The sequence below is a fragment of the Acanthaster planci genome, linkage group LG10 (genome assembly GCF_054643075.1).
Source record: "Acanthaster planci isolate LZ-2023a linkage group LG10, COTS_SCS, whole genome shotgun sequence".
In the NCBI taxonomy this organism is placed as follows: Eukaryota; Metazoa; Echinodermata; class Asteroidea; order Valvatida; family Acanthasteridae; genus Acanthaster; species Acanthaster planci.
The window spans coordinates 2,246,029-2,266,341 of record NC_141786.1 but is presented as its reverse complement, the minus strand read 5'-3'; the positions used below and the strand labels follow the sequence as shown (position 1 = coordinate 2,266,341).

Sequence of the window (20,313 nt, the reverse complement as noted above, 5' to 3'; positions counted from 1 at the left end):
AGACACAAAGCGCTATATATTATCAGACGGAGTTGATACGTTAGCTTTCGGGCACTATAAATCGAGAATTAGAGGATTTAAAGCAACTGAACTCGAGCGAGCTAAGCAATCCCTTAAGCCTAAGCGAGCGGAGCGAGCACAACACGAATCATTTATCTATCGCTGGGTTTACAACTCAAATTTTAAAGACAAAGAGGAAGCCCTCAATTCGGTTTTTGCGCAGTTAAGACTTGGGCGGTAATTCGGTATTCTCGGGCACGACTTGCAGTTCCTCTTTGACGAAACTCCTATTTGGCCCATTTAACAGATAATACAAAGTGGGACCCGTTTTTACCCTTTTACCCTGGACTCGTGTAAATTGACTGGTGCGCTTCTCCACTTGATACAACGTCCACTGATCAGACGGAGTCTGTCGCCCTTCTGACGGTGCCGCCCTATTGCTCGCCCAGGTAATAGAGTTACCTAACGACCACGTGTGGAGGTAGTTCTCTTTGGGTTGTTGTTGGAGGCGCACTCCGTGCTTGTTTCACTCGGTCTAATTTAACGGCTTCTGCAGGAACAGCATCAATTAAACGCGTTTTTCCTCATTTAACGATTTCACGACCCGAGGCAAACGTTCTACCCATTCCACGTTACAAACTACTACGTTTAACATTTCTTGAGCGTATTGATGGCCGAATAAACGCTCGGCCAATGTACGGTTAAACCTTTCTACGATCCCCTGCGACCTATGAACACCCGGCTCGCCCACTTGAATTTCTACTTTATTTTTTGTCATTAACTTTTTAAACTCGCCTTTAAATTCAGATCCAGAGTCTACCATTATAATTTTAGGCCAGGTCAGAGGTGATCGCTCGCAAATGTTTTTGCTCGCTACGCTCACTTGCTCGGCGGTTTTACTACGGTCAAAGCGTATTTAAACGTTTTTCTTTCGCGGTCCCAGGGTAAATATAATATATCCATTTGATGCACTTTGTTTGGTTTGACAAACTCGGTTTGCAACATTGTAGGTCTCGGTACGTACGCAGGTGCGGGTAAATATATTTGTCAAACGGCCTGCTTTTAGCCAGTTTATAATAACTGATTTGTCAGAACCGGTCTTTTTGTGTAGATGATCGACTGCGCTTTCTCGTTTCCAATAACCCTGTGGGCTGTAAAACAGTTTTTTAAATGTTTCCACCATTTTAAAATAAAGTTACGCAAATCGATACGCTAAGAAACCGACCAAGGCCGTCCCACCTAACATCCACACAAACTCACGAATTTTTTTATTCTCTGAAGGCTCGTAGAAATCAGACAATTTAGGTTCTGGTGGTAACGGCATGATATTTTACCGGTCAATTCGCTGTAAGCTCGTAACGCTTCGTCCACGTTTACAAAGGTCTGCTGACTCGCGCGTTCTTGTCTCATTTGCTCAAAATTATTTGATGGAATAAATACGCTTTTTATCATCGACGACTGCGCAGCTGACCAGTTTATTAAACGTAGAAAGAATTCTAAAGGAAGCAACCCGTGCGCTCTAAGTAGGATGGTGTTTAGCTGCCGGCATTACAATCATTCATGTATGTTGGTTGCTTAGCCAAAAATATAATTCGGTTCTTAAAGATTTTCGCGAGAATACGGATTGGATAGCTTTACTCCACTGCTAGGACCGAAATTCGTTTGATCAATGTTTATCTGAAAATGATGTGGTACCCGACGAGCAAAGAGAAGAGATCAAAAAAATACTTACGCGATGTTAAATTTAGCAAGCTTGTTTTAAATACAGAACCGCCTGTTTCGTATGATTTATCGTGAGAAAAATTGAGAAATAATTTAATCGATCTAACCAAACATGAATATGGTAGAAGATAATAAACAAAAACGTGTACGAGATGCCGTTACATTAAAGATCTCTCTAATTTTAAAATTCAGCAAAAAGACCGGTAAGACAAACGACTGTTTAAGTAAAATGAAAGAAAGTAAACAACGGAGAGTTTGCCCGTATGGTAAGGAGAAATATCGATGCATCGAATGTAATGGCTCGGGAATTTGTATCCATGGTAAGCAGAGATATCATTGCGTTCAGTGTAATGGGTCGGAAATTTGTATCCATGGGCGGTAAAGAGACAAGTGTAAAATCTGTAAAATTGAAGTGACGATTAGGATGGATTATTAATTGCCACCGTGAAGATAAAAAGTACAATATATACGACCCCGATCGCTTTATAAATACTGATTTATGCCGAAGGCTAGTAGAGAATTATAAATACTGCTTTTATCCAGATTGTAAAGTTAAGATGCAATTCACCAAACATCGCGACGATTTATGCACGATTGAATGTCTGGATAATAGGTACGGTCACAATAAGGCCAATGTTGTTCTTTCCTGTTTAAAGTGTAATCACAATAAAAATCAACTCGAGATTGAATATTCGCATCACTATTATAAAAGCTAGTTATAAATTACTTCTTAATTAATTACCCTTTGTTATAGCTGGGCTAAAGGAGTCTGGCTATAACAATTTTTATTTTAGTTATAACAAATAAGCAGCAATGTTATAACTACTACAAATATTTATTCAATTTCTTATTGCAGTCATCTTAACTTATTACACCTATGAATATCTACGCTTAAAGCACACCTTTAACAATTTTAAATCATATATAATAAAATGGAAGACATCAAATCAATTTTCAACGATTCAAAAAGCGAATCAACCGAAGAAATCCTAACCTAACGTAAAAGATAGACTCTGTTCAATCGTTGCTTCTGGCGAATCTAAAGAATATTTGGGTAAAGAATATTCCGTCAAAGACATCGAGTCTCTTAGCCCCAAAGGTCAAGAAAAATTATCCAATCTGTACGAAGTTAAATTCGGTATAGAAATCGTGAACACTTCGGCAACTAAGTTTGTACGTGCGTTTACTCGGGATAGCCACCCCCGGTCGATCTCTTAGGGATTAACATCAACTTAAAATCCGAAGAAGCGCTGACAAAAGACCTAAACGACGACCCGATTATTAGTCAGACGATGGGACTATGCTATAATTACAACAAAGCATCTGGAGTTTATAAGAGGATGTCAACAAGCGAAGCGAAAGCGAGCCCGAACGAAGCGAGCCCGAGAAAATCCTAAATCCAAACGGTGACTAAAGCTAAAATCCGAGTGGAACAAGGTAAGAAATTAGCCGAACATAACAGGAAGATGAAGCAGCAGCTCGCCAAGATGAAATTAGGCGAACTGAGTGAAACACCTAGATCGGAAAATAAAATTTATAAAACGGTTTCAAAAAATAGAAATTTAATATTTGGTGGCTTAGCGATTGGTGCGGTCGCAGTCTATTTAATCTGGAAAAATAAGTTGACGGCTATGAAAGTTGAACCACCAAAAAGCGAGCGACCAGAAATTTTGGATATGGAATAAATTTAAAAACTATTTATATTAAAAAGATGAGTAACGCTAAATCAATCGACGTAAATGGAATCGCAAACACGGTTTACCACGGCGCTGTAGTTTGAGCGATCTCCATAGGTTACGCCATGCTATCGAGCAAGCTATTTAAAATTAAACCACCCGATTTAAATAAATTATCTATCGAAGACGCGTTAAAATTGACCGCGCTGTCTAGCCGTGCATTGGCTACCCAGGGTTGGCTAGTGGCGCAAGGTATATTGCCCGCGAGTTTGCCCACCGCTTAAAAAACGTATATTATAAAAGAATGGCCTAAGGAGGATTTGAACCAGACGATTTTACGTCACCCCCGGAAGAAAAAGAAGAAGAAGAAGAGTCTACATGGAACGATACACCAGCCTCATTAACCGAACTAAAACAGGGACAGAACCGACTGAACCAAAATTGACGCTAACCACCCGACCTGTCAGAGAACCCACTGGTGATACGTTAGAACGAGGAAGAGCGATATTCAGAACTAATCCAATTGTAGGCGACTTTTATAGATATTTTAAACTTGCCCAAAGAAAAGATGTACCATCAGTACTTCACTATGAAAATTTTAAATTTCATAAAGGCCGAGGGTTATTTTTCAAAGGTGAAGATAAATATGGAGATGTGCTAGTAACCGACAAAAGAAACACATGTGTAGTTGTCGGTCTTGACACAATCGCAAAAAATGCGAAAGATGCTGGCTATATCGGAGGCAAAGAAAACACCTCAGCGCAAGATTTTATTAGATACAAATTAGGATTTGAAAAATATGGAAAAACAGTGAAAAAAGCTGAATCAGAGTTAGAACCTATTCAACCCGAAAATATTCAGATGGAAGAGCTTCTCGAAACGGCCGACTGAGTCAGTGGCATCGTAGGAGAACTTTTTAAAGAAAAAGGAGTTCAAACAGAAGGATTAAATTTTAGTCGCCTTAGACGAATCGTTACAAACCACCAAAGGGGAATTAATTTTAAATCAGGGTAAATTACATCGGTTAGAAAAAGCTACGACGGATGCTGAAAGAGAAGAACTCCGGAAGCAGTTAAACGATTTCCGGCTAGAGAGCCGGAAGACTGGAAACTATAAATAGAAATACGGATAAACTTCGTACGCAAATCAATCAAATTGAAGAAACGATTAGAGCTATGATGCATTCCGATTTTACACTACGTGAGATAATTGGAATTTTATTTAGGGAGCAAGGCGTAACGATCGTAAACATTTTAACGGCTTTTAGTTTAGCCGTAAGTACCATTGTTAGTAGCATCATAGCTAGCGTTAGAGCTGCCGGAACGCCGACGACAGAACCCACGCCAGAACATCCCGAACTATCGAGTAAAGGTGGAATTACAGATTGGATCAAACGTCAATTATGGGATTTGGCAAACGTGTTGAAGAAACTCGGGTCGAAAGCTTTAGGCGCTTCGCCCGGAATCATAGGTAGCGTTTTGAGCTGGATATTCAACGTGGCGAGTAAGGCGGTTGGGTGGGTGGCAGAGCACGTGTGGACTTTGTTTTTAGCGATCGGTTATATAAATTTGGCTTTTATACAAAAAACGTAAATAGTTTTATAAAAGGCAAAACTAATCAAACGCTTGTTTTCCACGTGGAGAACAAGAGTTTCTTTTAATGCCTTTTACTTTTTCCGTTTACTCTAAGTTAATACTTTATACAACATAAAACCAATTACACCCACGGCAATGGCTCTTACAGTAAAAGACAGTTTTTCTTTGTTGTGTACGTCAAAAGGTTTTTTCTCCTTTGGTTGTTGAAGTTGCTTTGGTTGAGTGGGTAAAAGTTCTGGTTTGCTCGCTTCGCTCACTGGTAACAGTTCTGGTTTGTTCGCTTCGCTCGCTTGTGGGCTTTCGTTCTATTGCAACGAATCTTGAAATTGGTCAATCGATTGTTCGAGATCGGGTCCGAATTAATTAACGATTCCACGATCGTAATAAGTTGCCGTTGCGCGTCTAATCCGGTGCCAGTGGCTGAAACACTGGCCTTGGTTTGTGCTTGTGCCCGAGTAAGGCGTAGACGTAAGCGCGGATAGATTCGTTTACCTTGGTGATTCCCACGTCTGTCAACTGAGACTTTTTAGGAATGAAATCCCACCAGGCCAAAGTGACTGCGTCCGACTGTGAAATCCAGGTGACCATGTAAGTACTCGCGTGACCGGAGCCTTTAGGCGGTTTACCCCAGCCAAAGCCCATGTAAGTAGATCATGCGTATTTACCGTTGGTCACGTGTATATCGTGCGCGTTGTAGTTTTTACCCGGGACAGGTACGTAACCGTTGTCGTAATAATAAGCGGTACTTAATCCGTTTGACAACGCAAGTTTGTTTATATGATTTATTCGGATCAACTCCGTATAAAATTTATGTGTCTGTTAACTACCGATGATTGTAATTTTGTGTAATGTGTCAAATACGTCGTCGCTCGAAATGGGCATCAAGCAGTCTTAAATTTTTTTTACGGTGTAATATACGTGAAAATTGAATAAAGCCGACACGTATGGATTGGGGTCGGATAACAAGTCAAAACCCACGCCGCAGGCCGTCTTCGCGCAATAGACCGCAAAATGAAATTGATTTTGATAAAACGATATCGGCTCGGTCACCCAGCGATTGACGACTTCGCCCGGGGTTACTCTCGGTAATTTATACGCGTGCGTTAAATTTGGAAACTCGGCCGTAACGAGTTGTCTTCGTTGACTAAAATTGTTAAACGACTAAAGTTGGCTCCAATTTATTTTGTTTCACACGTATTTTAAAGGAGGTGCCGTCGTTGGTCGGTTGATAAGGAGGTGGTTGTTCCTGATATTTAACCGATTTTTTTTAAAACGGTCACCCGTTTGTTGGCTAGCGCTTCTGCTCTTTCATTTACTTGGTGTTCAAATTCTTCTTTACTGCCCGCTTCGTTTGCTGGCAATTTGGTGGGCATGTTTGACCTATTTTTTTCTTTCATTCCTTAAATTTTTTCATCTCGGAAAATAAGTGCAAATTCTTTCTGGGATATATCTCCGTCTTCAATCACGTATTCCTCGATTGTGCTTAATTTGGTGTCTGCCACAAGTCCCACAAGTCCCACGGACCCGGTAACAATACCCAAAAAGTCGGAAATGCCGACGGCTGCCGAAGTAGCGGCCAGTGCTTCCGCACCGTACTTTACGTAACCGAGTGCGGTGAGTACCCGTTTAATCTTTTTATAGCTAGCTTCGCGCGCGTCGCGTTCTCTTTGAATCTGGGATTGAATTTCTTCGATCTTTCGAAGGCGGTAAATTTTAATGCTCGCTTCGCTCGCCTCGCTTCGCTCACCTCTCAGCTTGTTCGGTTAAATCGGTTTTTTATTTAAATTGGGATAAATCATCTTTGTATTATATACAGGTTTTAAAAAATGTCTAACTCGATTAAAATTTTGCCGATATTATTCAAGAGCTCACCTGGATCATTTTAAACAAAAAAAGTCAATTCATTGATATTTCTGTGTATTAACTTTTTAGGCGTTTCACACGTCAAGGGTGTTGAGGTGCAAGACCTGGTCGCAATCACGTATAGCAAGTCTACACACTGTCCGTTATAAAAGTTGTCAATTGTATTTAATTGTTTGCAATGAATAAACGCGAGTTTCAAGGGGTATAAATCGTACTTGCGTTCATAAATAACGTTGGGTAAAAGTTTTATTTTGGGTAAGTTCAATAGTTTTGACACTTCTTTATTTAGTCGCAACTTGAGATTGGGGAACGTAATGGCCAAAGTCAGCCTTTTAGATTCTGAGTGAACCTTAAAAGAAACGTCTGGAATCGAGTTTAACAAAAAGTGAAACCAGTCCATGTTATGATAACCGGAAGATACTATGATGCTTCCTCTTTGACCCTCGGCTAATGGTTGAGATGAGCTTCGAGAACGAAGTCTGTCGTACATAGGTTCCGTTAGCCCTGTCAAAAAAATCTTTTAGTTAATTTTCTTCTGGGTCTCGTGGGTTGTACGGGGGAGTTTGTGGTAGGTCGAGTTGGGGGATTCCCTTCATAAATTTCATCCAAGGCTTGTCTTTGGCGCCGCACGACAGTGAACCGTGGGTACTGTAGTATACGTCTTTTGGATAAATAAATAATTGCGCGTCGCATCTCTTATTGATAACTTTATCGATATCTATCGGTCTTTTTCGGTGATCAAATAGAGAGGCATAGGGATCTGTTTTAACGTACATTTGGTTTTTAGCCGTATAACGTGGTTTAACTACGTACTCTAATTTATTAAGGTCATCGATATCGCAACTGGCTTTGTAGGCGTTTACGGTGTTAGACGGGAGATTAGACCCTTGAGATTTGATGAATTTATAAACGGCTACATTTATGTGATCGAATATGTTTGTCGTAGGTTCTTGTATTTGGTAACACATTTGACGGCCTTTGACGTTTTCGGGGGTTTTATCTCGGGTGCCGTATTTATAAAGCGGGTTTATACCGTAACATGGTTCTATCGTCATAATCAACAAGCGTCTATTTTGGACGTTGTAATGGTAAAAAATGGGTGAAGTGCATTGGCTCACTTGGGCCCCTTCTTTAATCATGGGTTTTGAAGTGATTAATTTACTCGGGTCAAAGGGACCATAGGTAACGTTGGGGTCGCAGTTGTCGGCATTGAGACGTCGTGGTCGACTGAAACGATATATACGTGGGTTGACATGGTTCTGATTTTTTGCTTGGACGTAGATTTTTTTTTTCATTTTTATTCGGCCGCGTCTATTAACTCGGGTGGGATTTCTAATTTAATTAAATGTTCAACGTCGTATTCAATAATTTATCCAATTTTGTATAAATCTGTGACGAGTTTAGTCGAGTTTGTGAAAACAAAAAACAAATTCAACATGTTATCATCAACAAAAAGCCACATTGATACACAATTACTACTGCCTTGAACATACTACAAGAAGATACAAGACTTTGGACTTTGTTTTTCCAATTTAGAAGCAAACCCTCATTATCATTGAACACAGATGGCATCCTTGGGAGACATTAATGAAGATGGGACTTTGCCATCTCACGGGTACCAACTACAGTGCCCAAAACACGATGAGATCACTCATTTTTACCCGACACCTGCCAAGAGTTTCTCTGCCAAGAATGCGTGGCTGAAAATCATTTCGAGCGAGACAAGAGCCTGAGGCCAGAATAACTGTGAGTCTTCAAGAGGTGGAGGATATCGCTGCCAACATCCTAAAAGCCGTTCAAGCTGAAGCAATTCGACTGTCTCAACATATCGAAGCGGTGCAGCATCCGACTCGAAACAAACATATCAAAACCTCAAAGTTAGGGGCTAAAAAAGAAAACAAGTGTCTCATCTTGAAGAAAAAGAGGGTCCAAAAATTGCTGAAGAGACTTGTACCTGTGCACTTGTTACTGCGGTTAAAAACAAAGACGAAGGAGTGATAGATCAGTTCGAGGTTGACCAGAGGCTTACTTATCTCAGGCTTGGTGTGGGACAGTGCTTCAAAAGTGCTACCTCCCTACTCAACACTTGGAGGCAAAGTGGGAGCCAGGGGAGTTCGATGGGGCGCATGCCATCACTTCCAAGCGGCCCGATGAGATTGCTGTGGCTGACTGGCACAACAAGCATATCATGATCTGCAAACTTGATGGTCGCAACATTAGCACCCTCCAGATGCCAGGAAATATAAGGCTCGTTAAACCGTTGCACATTTTACAATACCTCCGTGAAAAATGTGAAAATCTAACCTTTTTGAAGTCAACTTCATGTTACTTTTACTGAAACCCACACAAGGTGCAGTATTGTTGACACTTTGGAATTATCACAACGGCAGACGGTTTGTTTTTAATTATTCAAGCATAGCTAGTAGGCTTTGATTTGATTTTAAAAACAGACGTTGACTTCACCTTTAAGTAATTGCGCGTCAAAGTACGGAAGCGTATAAGGGCCACTTGAAAAAAACTTTTTTTCGAGATACTAACTCGCCGCGACGACTTACTTTCTCGCCACGGCGAGTTACCATCTCACCGCGGTGAGTTACTATCTCGCCGCAGAGAGTCATTTATCTCGCCGCGGCGACTTACCGTACTATCTCGCCGCGGCTAAAACTAGTTCAACTCGCTGCATATTAACATCCAGTCTGGACCCAATGATTCCGACTACTCTTTTTATCAAGGGTCCTTTAGCACCCAATGTCCACGTGACCAACACTCCCACAGATGTCCAGAAATAGTCGAGCCATTCCGAACTCATCCTGTCCATATTAAATTCAGTTTAGCGTCAACACCTTTTCTTTTATGTTCCTGAAAACTATTACAAAATAAAATTGTTACAAAGAGGAAAAGGGCCATTCGCATGGTATCGTTAATATTTGGGCATTTCCAGCTGCACCTGTACCAAGAATTTTAGGAACTGTCCCCAGTATACCGGTCAGAGTACCAGTTATCCACTATAAAGTAGAATTAGTGCAAAAAAATTGGAACATGTTTTTGTTAAATTGATTGCATTTTAGTTTTAAATCTAATATGTTTTAAGCGAATATCCTTTTTAAAAAGCTTGTATTTTACAGGTTTAGTATGTTTTTTTCAAAAACCGAACAAAATCTTAAGGATCTATTTTTTTAGATTCCGATCGAGTGAATTTTTAATAAAGAGCGAATGAATGATTGTATACGCAACGTAATCGCTAGAATTAAATGAATTTTTGAAATTCGAAATTCTTTAAGAATAGAACAAAAACTTTACAATTTGAACTTTTTCGAAATTTAGACATGTTTTACAACGTGACGGCTTATGTATTTATGGAAATCTCCTTTAATCCAAACTAAGAAATCATCTGATCTGAGAAAGCATCCTAATCGTGAACTTATCCAAAGCCCCATTTCCAAGTATTCGATCTTTTAGATGGTATTCTGCGAAAGCCTCATAGTCATTGTATTTTTTTTAAATGAAGCATATTTTTCCAAGACTGTTTTAGCAAAGTTTTCACAAGTTGCTTTTTACTTCGTGGTTGCTGATAAATTTGGATTTATGTCAATTTGGATGCTCTCTCATTTAAGATGGCATGTGTTAAATACTTGCACCGAATAGCTGCTTTACGCTGAAAAAAAGGTGTTCCCATTGTCAAAATATGTTCAGTCTATTGTGTACAAAATATTTTATTTCAATGGCTATGGTACATGTAAAAAAGGTTATAGCTACTGCTGCTTGACAATCACCGAGATTATTCTGGCTGGTCTTAAGCCAAAACCCACCTCTTTGTTTGTTTTGCAGCAGCCATCAACCCTGCCCTGAGTATAAAATGTTAAGTTGCAAAGTACATTCATGTGTAAAGGAACTAACCTTTTTGACCTTTGCAATGCATTATGGGTTTGGATGACAACTAAGCAAAGTAATTTTTGCATAAACCTAAGGGGAATGAACCAATCAATCAATTTACAGTTTTCCTCAGCATATTTTATGCATCTGCTCATCATCTCATAGATGCATACGTATTATACAAGAAACATTTACATTTTCAAACTAACGAATAATTTGTCAAAATGTGTGTAAGAAGAAGAAATCACCCTTAATTGCATTTTTAGGGCACAAGTCACTTTACAGGCTGAAAATAATCGTGAATGGTCAATACGGGATGAATGAGCTCCACGTCGTTAATTTGACTGAGCAGTACTACAGCATTAATATTCACAATCTTATTCGGAGCATAGTCCGTGACAAAACCCTGTGTTGTTAGAAGGGATTTCCCGAATTTTCATTTGCCGCCAACCTTTAAACTTTGAAGTTTGTGAATATCTTCATCCCAAACCAATAATGCAACTCTGTGTCAGAAGAGGACGGCTTGAAATGAAATTTGGCTTATATTATAATGGCTTATATAAAATAAAATGGAAACAGACTACAGAGTTTGCAAGTACACTTCCAGTTGTGCATAAAATGCGTTGCTTGTTTGTCATCCAAACCCATAATACATAGCAAACGTCAAATGTCTTTATTACACCAGTGGCCCATTAATAAATTGGGTTTTATGGGAGGAAAAATTTTTTTGGGGGGTGGAGATATATTCCCCCCCTCGGGAATGAACTGCACCAGAAGGTAACCGCTGTTTCGAACATTTAGATGGAGAATTGTGGAAACCAAATCTTCATCAAGTTGCTCACCTGTACATTTGGGTGCTGTCTTCCCCTGTTTACGTCATATAGAGCTCATCACGCAAATGCAATTTTTCAGTAACTTAAACAAACACTTGTTTGTCATTTTTATGTCTAACAGTTACTTCTGTTAAAGTTACTCGTAGCTGCGCACTTAACAAAAGGAATGCACGCAGAAGAAATCAGATGATAATGGTGTTCATTGATTTGCCGTACTGGAGTTTGATACTCTCGAAATGATCTAATATTGTACAATTTGATACGATAATTCGTTGGAAGGAATTTCGAACAGTGTGCTCTCTTCGTCTTCAGGAAACAATTTTTTTGTGATTTTCCTCGGCACTGTTCCTCTCTGTACCTGTCTGTAAGTCAGAAAGATTACAGGATAGCCATCCCTCACCCAACTGGAGAATCTATAAAATCTTATTGACTTCCACATCAAAAGGCTCTGCGTAGTTCACCGTTGTAAAAGTATTAAAAGTTCACAAAAGGATAAAATGACTGTCACGTGCGTGGCCGGGTTTTAGGCAGAAATGTGGTTTCAGTAGGACTGACAGGCTAGGCATGACCGTTGGTAAATATATAAAACAAATGAATCTCTACGGCAGCTTTAGCATCGGAAATAACACTGAGATGCCAGATCGACTTTGAAGAGTGCAGGCTGCAGTGTGTGTTCAACGCAGGTATCAGCAGGCTCCAATGGGCGTGGCTGACACCTGGCAACAGAAGGAAACGGTTACCTTGGTGTAACTAAATTTTTTTCAGGGGAGACAATTGATCAGAAAATCTGAGTGAGTAAAGAAGTGAACTTGTCTTTGTCAGCACCATGTATTTAACAGAAATGGGTACTAAATTCTTTTTGTGAACTTATCCAAATAATAGAATATTTTACTTAAAAACGTGATCTTGATTTAGACCCTTCGTAAGCTAAATTTTCTATGGTTGCAAGGAATTTTCCATTTTCCGATCTTTTTGTTGAACAATTGAAATATTCAGTTACATGGAAGTGCTCTCTATTTGAAATCCAAATCAGTTACATTAAGACCACCTTTGTTTAAATTTCAAATCACTTTTTAAAAACACTTTTATCTGTTTTGCTGTTCCAGAAAAAAATGGAAATACTATGTTTTCTATCTCGAGTCATTATGTTTGGGGGTTTGAATTAAGATTTTTTTGAAAGTGTAGATATTGGCATTGCCAGACTAATTACTATTGTTACTCTTCCAGGTACCCACAGGTGTCTTCTTTTTCATTGGTTGATTTATCACCTTTTTATTCTAGGGAAAATTCATAACATTTAATTATATTTCAAAATAATACACCCAATGTTTTCCCTGGTTCGTGCTGCCAATTTGTAAATTCTGTAGGATTTTGGTCAAAATTTATGTTACCAATATTTACGTTTTTCGTTTTTAGAGGTTAAATTGTGGTCCAGGGAATCTTTCATAATTATCTCAGTATTACGTAGATAGTTAATGAATGCAGAATCAGATTTCAAAAAGACTTTTATCATCTACGTATATGGAAGTTCGCAAATCCGTTGTATTTGTCAAATCGTTTAATCTGATTTCTTGGATCGTTCTTAGTCTGTTTGCAAGAACGTCTGGAAAGATAAGAAATGATACCGGAAGACATTCTCGCCCATAAGACCTGGTATAACGTGATATATTAGAACATATTATTTGCCGTTGTTCCTATCTAGGTTTATAAACTGATTTTTGAAAGCGTCTTTAACATGGAGTCTAAATTTTATGCCTAATTGTACTTAGCAAACGAGAAGCATTATATAAATACAATGGGTCTAAACAAGCCAACACAGTTGCGAAATAAACAGCTTGTGGAATTCTGGAGAACTATATTTTATGTAAAAACAGTACAGTTATGTAAAAATGTACTTTGTCTTCATCATTGAAAAGCCTAAACATGAATAACTGAAATTCCGGTACTAAGAAGGTGCTAATTGTGCGTCTTAATTATTCCTGGTCACGGTGGTAGCCTAACATCATGAACTACCAGACTGTGTTTTCTAATTCTAGCGTTTTTATTTCAAAATGCCTGGAATAAATCATTCGAACACAGGAAATGGTGGCTGAGCAATAATCAAACAGACAAACTAATGCACAACTCTTTTTTCTCATTCGCGTGGAATGCAAGACGAGCCAATGAAAGCAACTAGCTGGACACACAAATCACTTAGATTTTGAATCTACTTTAGTAATTAATATACCCGAATTTTCATCTGCTAAATCTTCTTTGGTTGCTATGGCGCCCCCTTTGTACACCCACTCCCATCCTGGATACAGTGTGTTACCATGCCAACTCACATATGCTGGACCATCACCCACTGACGTATTGGTTAGGAGGACGTTTGCCCCTACAGTATGCAGTGGTTCCTTAAATACCGAGTAAGATCGTTTAAGGTAGAAATCTTTATAATGAAGATATATACTTGTTAATCTCAAAGCGGTACCAAAAATGAGTTATGAAGGAGGGAGTTTGTTAGCCTATGTCAACATTTAGCACATACAATAAAGAAGCTACTAGCGTAAAAGCACCCAAATAACAAGAAAAACGTATCACTTGAAAATGTGTCAAAACATAAATATGAAATCTTAATGAGTTTTAAGAAACCACTTTGGTAACCAATAGACCCGAATTTTCATCAGCTAATTCTTCCTTGGTTGCTATGGCGCCCCCTTGGTACACCCATTCCCATCCCGGATACAGTGTGTTACCATGCCAACTCACATATGCTGGACCATCACCCACTGACGTATTGGTTAGAAGGACGTTTGCTCCTACGGTGTGCAGTGGTTCCTTATATACCGAGTAAGATCGTTTAAGGTAGAAATCTTTATAATGAAGATATATGGCTGTATAAAGCTCTCTGTATCCACACTCATACGCCATTTCCTCTGCCATTGAAGTTGCCATCAAACCAACACCCATCTCCCTTCTCTCCTTTTCAATGATGAACCCTTCAGCGTACACTGCCCTCTGTCTGTTTGTGACAGGGATGAATCGGACATGGCCAACAAGAATACTGCATTTTTTAACTCGGTGCTCGACCAGGCCATACGAACACGGCGCAATGCTGAGTTCTTGTTTGACGAGTTGCGGTAGAATTTCTGCCTTACAGTGCGGCCACTCGTCCTTCAAGATCTTGATGCAAGTAGGGATAAGATCTGGTATGGAGCGCAATGGTTTCCAGCAATATGAAAGCGCCATGTTAGCAGTCCGACAAGCCTTGCTGTATTGCCCCAAAGTCGTTGGAATCAAATATCAGCCAAGAAAACAGCCCTGAAAGAGATTTGCATTGGAACACGTTTATTACAGAAGGTCAACCACTCCAAAGGGGTTAAGTACAAAGAGCAATCATCTAAATCTACTGAACTATAAGTTTAGCAGCTCCAAACTGTAACGTCCGGGCTATCCCGAGTCACCCTGTAATTTTCACTATTGCAAGAGTGTACAGAAGGCATCTCAACAAAAATATATAAAAAAAATGCTGGCTAAGGAACACCAATGACGGTGTTCTCTGATATACTGTTGGTAAGAACTCTCAAAAAACATTCCTTCCCATGTAAATAGTAATAATAATTATGGTAAGCCACTAAATTTCAAAACTCAACCTTCCTACTATGAGGTCTGTTGGAAGTGTTGGAAGTATACCCCCACCTCACTGGTCATTCCCCATTGCCACACACTGGTACAGATTAGGCATTTGTTGTGTCAGCTTTAGGTGGGGATCCAGGGGGTGGGATTTAACATCCCCCACAATACAAGACTAGTCTTGCTCACTGTCCTTTTTAGGCGATCTATGCCTAAACCGTCCAAGCCCACCCCCGAAAGCATCAACTTGTTTGTATTAGAACAAAAAGAGATTAACTGGCTTCGAACGCGGCAGATACAATGACAGCACTGCGCTTAAAAATCGACACCCCCCAACAAAATTCCTGGATCCGCCCATGGATTTCATAGCCTAACCATCGTTCACAATCCCTCGAATGTGGCCGTTCATGGGACAAACTGTACGATAAATCTTGAAGTATAAATGGGACATGCGATAATCAACAGCCAATCTTATTTTACCTTGCAGCTAAAATTTTTATTATTTTTAAAACAAATTCTTTTCAAGTATAATTTTCGCATGTGGGTTCAAACTCTTATTTTAGAAATTGGCATAAAATCATCTCTTTCCATGTTCTCCCAGAGAAAACAAAAAATTAAAAAAAAATGCTGGCTCATCATGACTCGGTGCTTTCCTGATGATGCTTGCCACAGCTGTCACTGACCACATCTATGGAGTCTCAAGATCCAGTTTTATCTCTATTACGTCCGTTTATTTCAGTAAGAAATGATTGTTATATCCTCGATTACACGAACGTTTTGTGGTAGACTGTAGATCGTTGAAATTTATCAACGTGGGTCCTTGCTCAGAGGTGAAGTGGTCAAAATACCATTTTGATTCGTTTTAAAAATGACAGGATTTTGCTTGCATGGCACAATTACTGAGTGTGCCACCGGAAAAAAAAACATGGGAGTCTACCTATTGTAGATGGCGCTATGTAGAACGCAGAATTTCGACATCGCACGTCGATAGGCCTATTGCCGAATTGCATGAAATTGCCTTTAGGATGATCTTGAATTGAATTGAATTGATTCGAATTAAAATTTCAATTATCAATGAAGAGTATTGCTGGTGCTACATGTAACTTAAGATGTAACATGTACATGTTGCGGATTTCCAAGGTCATGCATAATATATTGTACATGTACATGTACAATTACAAAGGTGGAGGTACACGTACGTGCACACCACATTGCAAATTTGACATTCAACTCGCACCCCGCTACATACAGCCACTTTTATGACCTTGTATTAGCTATTATATAACTTGCTATATACATGTAACTCACCAGTCGATGTAGCCAATCTGCCCCTAGCCTAGGGCCCCAACCCTGCTGGTAAATTCAGCAAATCCACAGGACCATTCCAGGCCCTGAACCTGACGACTACAAAGTTGTCTAGAATATTTGGAAAAGATCCAAGGTTGTGGCGTGAACGACCAATATATCATATGTATGAATATGCATGTATGGACACCGAAGCTTAACTGATTGCAACTTAATCTCTCTATTAATCGATCTGGACTATTAAATATCTACCCATTTGCATTTATCTGTAACCCCCATAACCAAGCCATTAACATTTTATAAATAAATGCATTATTAAACCTGGCACTATCTCTCGTGTCCGCATAGCATGTCCAAAACACCAATATTACTACACGGCAACGTACCGAACGATTCATGGACAACATGAATAGCGCCCTCATGTGACTACAGCGCTTAACAATTCGCAAACACCACTGTCATATCGCCAGCGGTTGAAAACAGTCCAAGAACACAAAATTCCTTTTGCACACAAAGACAGATATGTTAAACAAGACTTTATTGAAGCGATTAAAGCTTACACTCAGCCCGAGGAAATTGCGGAAGTCGACATTAGAAACGTGAGGCGCTTTAAAGGTAACTTCCGCAATTGGGAATTGATACCCGGTTTCCTTGAATACGACCTCGTGCACTTATTTGATTTTTCTAAGACTTTCATCGAGAAGAAAGCGTTGGAGGAGTTGAAAGAAGTTGGTTCTTACAAATTGCAAACGGCCCTAAAAGTGCAGTTTAGATTGGAAAAAAACTGAACTTGGCACATTCACCTTCCCCAGCGAAAATAAATTAGTTGCAAATTAAGCCGACGTGAAAAGGTACTCGCTGAACAGAGGCAAAAACAGACAAAGGACGTGGAGGCTCATATACAACGAGGATCGGGATGGATCTTTAATAAAGTCGACGCTTTTTACATCAACGTGGTTAAATACAACCCGGTGGGCGCCCCGTATATTCCATTACCTGCACAATTGGGGCACAAAAAAGCAATCATAAACGTCCAAAACAACGACCAGCAGAGTATCCGATGGGCACTGAGAGCAGCTTTAAAGTTTTATTCTGGCAACATTAAAAGTCAGTTAGAAACAAATTCAAATTACAAAATACATGACGATTGCACCTCGACTTACACAGAAGCAGATGGTCTCAATTTTACAAACATAAGCTTCCCAGCATCAGGTATGCTGGGTAGGTATCAAATCGCAAAACAACTTAGCAATCAATGTGTTTGGTTGCGACAAAAAAGACAGTGTTTACATTCTTTACAAAAGTAACAAAATTTCTGAACCTATCAATTTACTTTATTTTACCCAAGGTGAAAAGAGTCACTACTCCTGGATTAAAAACTTTTCTTGGTTGACAGGTGATATTAATAAAAACGACGGCCAAAAACACTGGTGCTCTAACTGCATGCCGCATTTCAAACGGAAGAAAAGTTAAGCGGGCACAAAGAAGATTGTCAAGGGTTAGATGCGGCTCCCTGTAAAGTCGAATTACGTTTGAAAATTATAAAAACAAACAAGCAGCCCCTTTTGTCATTTACGCTGATTTTGAGTCAGTTTTAGAAACATTACCGCCAACAGAAACAAACACGGTCAAAACACAAGCCCATCAGCCTTGCGGCTACTCATACGCGGTCGTGAGATGCGACGGGATTTGCACTTCAAGCGAGATTTATAGAGGTACAGACGCGATGGTTAAATTTGTGCAATCGCTTTCTGAGGAAGCAGACAAGATCAACGAAACATTTAAAAACAGAGCCGTTGATCTGGTCACCCGAGTTACAAAAAATCTATGATTTGCTGCTGGATCTGTGAAAAGCTTATCGGCAAGACAAAAGAATATCAGTGTCAGTGCCCATTTCCAAATGGAATTTGGCCCTGTCAGTGCCCAATTCTAAATGGAATTTGGAAATGGGCACTGGGAAATTTGTATAACTTGCAAAAAAGCTCATCAACAAATTTAGCAAGGTCAGAGATCACGTGACGGGTAAGTACCGAGGTCCAGCACACGCCAGTTGTAATCTCAAGTTAAGAGTTGTCCCGTATCAAACGCCCATCCCGGTTATTTTACACAACTTAAAAAAAATACGACGCGCATTTAATCATGCAGGGCGCTCGCGAGTAATAAAATTAATTGCTAAATATACCGAGAACTATATTTCGTTTTCGTTTTTAGACTCCTTACGTTTTTAGACTCCTTTCATGTTATGGCGACCTTGCTAGATCGGTTGCTTAAAATTGTTCACCCGATGATTTTACTTACTTTGCGAAAGGTTTCCAGAAAAAAACAAATTATTGATTCCTTACGAATATATTGATTCCTTTGATCGGATTCAAGAAACGAGCTTACCACCAGTAGACGCTTTTTATAGCACTTTGCGCCAATCCACCGTGACTACGCTCGTGCAGAGACAGTATGGCACACGTTTGGTTGTAAAAACCTAGGTGACTACCACGACTTATACGTGGAAACGGATGTGTTATTGCTAGCGGCTGCTCAGTTTTTAGAACTTCAGGAAAGTCTGTAAACAGAACTACGGCCTTGACCAAGCCTTGACTACTATTACACGTCACCGGGCCTGTCGTGGGATGCTTTGTTAAAGCATTCAGGTATACAATTGGAACTACTGACAGACATTGATAAGCACTTGTTCTTTGAAAGGGCAAAAAGAGGTGGTATCTCTAGTGTGGGAGCAAAGCGATACGCAAAGGCAAAAAACCCGGAGCTACCTGACTACGACCCAAATCAACCGGAGTCTCATATTATGTACCTAGACCCAAATAATTTATACGGCTGGGCCATGAGTCAATATCTCCCCGTGGGTAAGTTTCAGTGGCTAAAAAGCTTAGACAAATTTACTCCCGAGTTTATTTCCAAGTTACAAGCCGAAGACACGCGCGGTTACATGTTTGAAGTGACCTTAGACTACCCGCAACACCTAAACGACAAACACAACGACTTCTCGCAGGCACCCGAAAATATATCAATTCCCAAAAAAATTTATTGACCAAGGAGAAAAAGTAACCTCGGTGAACAAACTCGTGGTCACTTTAAGCCCCAAACAAAAATACGTAGTTCACTACCGAACTTTACAAAAATATTTAGAACTCAAATTAGAATTAAAAGAGGTACATTGCGTCATGTCGTTTGAACAATGGCCTTGGATGAAAAGCTACATCAACAAAAATACCAAATTGCCCAAATTGGCCAAATCTGATTTTGAGAAGGATTTCTTCAAATTGATGAATAATTCCGTTTTTGGCAAAACGATGGAGAATGTCAGATATCGTATGGATGGTCATTTATTGAGGGACTTACAGGACGCAAATAAGTACAAAAAATTAACTTCTAAACCGAATTACAAATCAACCGTGCCGTTTAAATAGTGCGATCTTTCATTCGTGGAAATGTATCGTATGAAAACAAAATTACATAAGCCAATCTATTGCGGAGTAAGCGTATTAGACGTATCCAAAACTTTAATGTGATTTCTATTACAACGAACTAAATTCAAATTTTGATGAAAAAGTAAATTTACTTTACAATGACACTGATTCTCTGTTAGTTCAGATTCAAACCGACGATTTAAACCGCTATTTGAGTAAAAAGCGTACATTATTTGACTTTAGCAATTACCCACCCGATCATCGACTTTACGATCTGAAAAATAAAAAAGTCATTGGCAATATGAAAGACGAATATGGTGGTCAACTAATTTCAAAGGTCGTTAGTATACGCCCAAAAATGTATTCGATCTTAACTACCGATCATAATTTAAAGAAAACGAAAGGGGTAACA

The 20,313-nt window shown here is 39.5% G+C and overlaps 1 protein-coding gene across 1 annotated transcript; it reads right to left on the bottom strand.

Annotated features, from left to right (window-relative positions):
* Positions 1-12,802: 12,802 nt before the first annotated feature.
* On the bottom strand, positions 12,803-16,608 carry LOC147797566 (uncharacterized). The gene is made up of 2 exons (XM_087142927.1): positions 16,483-16,608; positions 12,803-14,862 (listed from the first exon to the last, which is right to left on the bottom strand). The coding sequence occupies exon 2, from the start codon at positions 14,788-14,790 to the stop codon at positions 14,185-14,187; it is 606 nt and encodes a 201-aa protein (XP_086999053.1). The 5' UTR covers positions 14,791-14,862; positions 16,483-16,608; the 3' UTR covers positions 12,803-14,184.
* Between the last annotated feature and the right edge of the window lie 3,705 nt (positions 16,609-20,313).

Excerpts from the sequence above, each read along its gene's own strand:
- LOC147797566 (XM_087142927.1), bottom strand. The coding sequence starts at position 14,790 with ATGGCGCTTTCATATTGCTGGAAACCATTGCGCTCCATACCAGATCTT.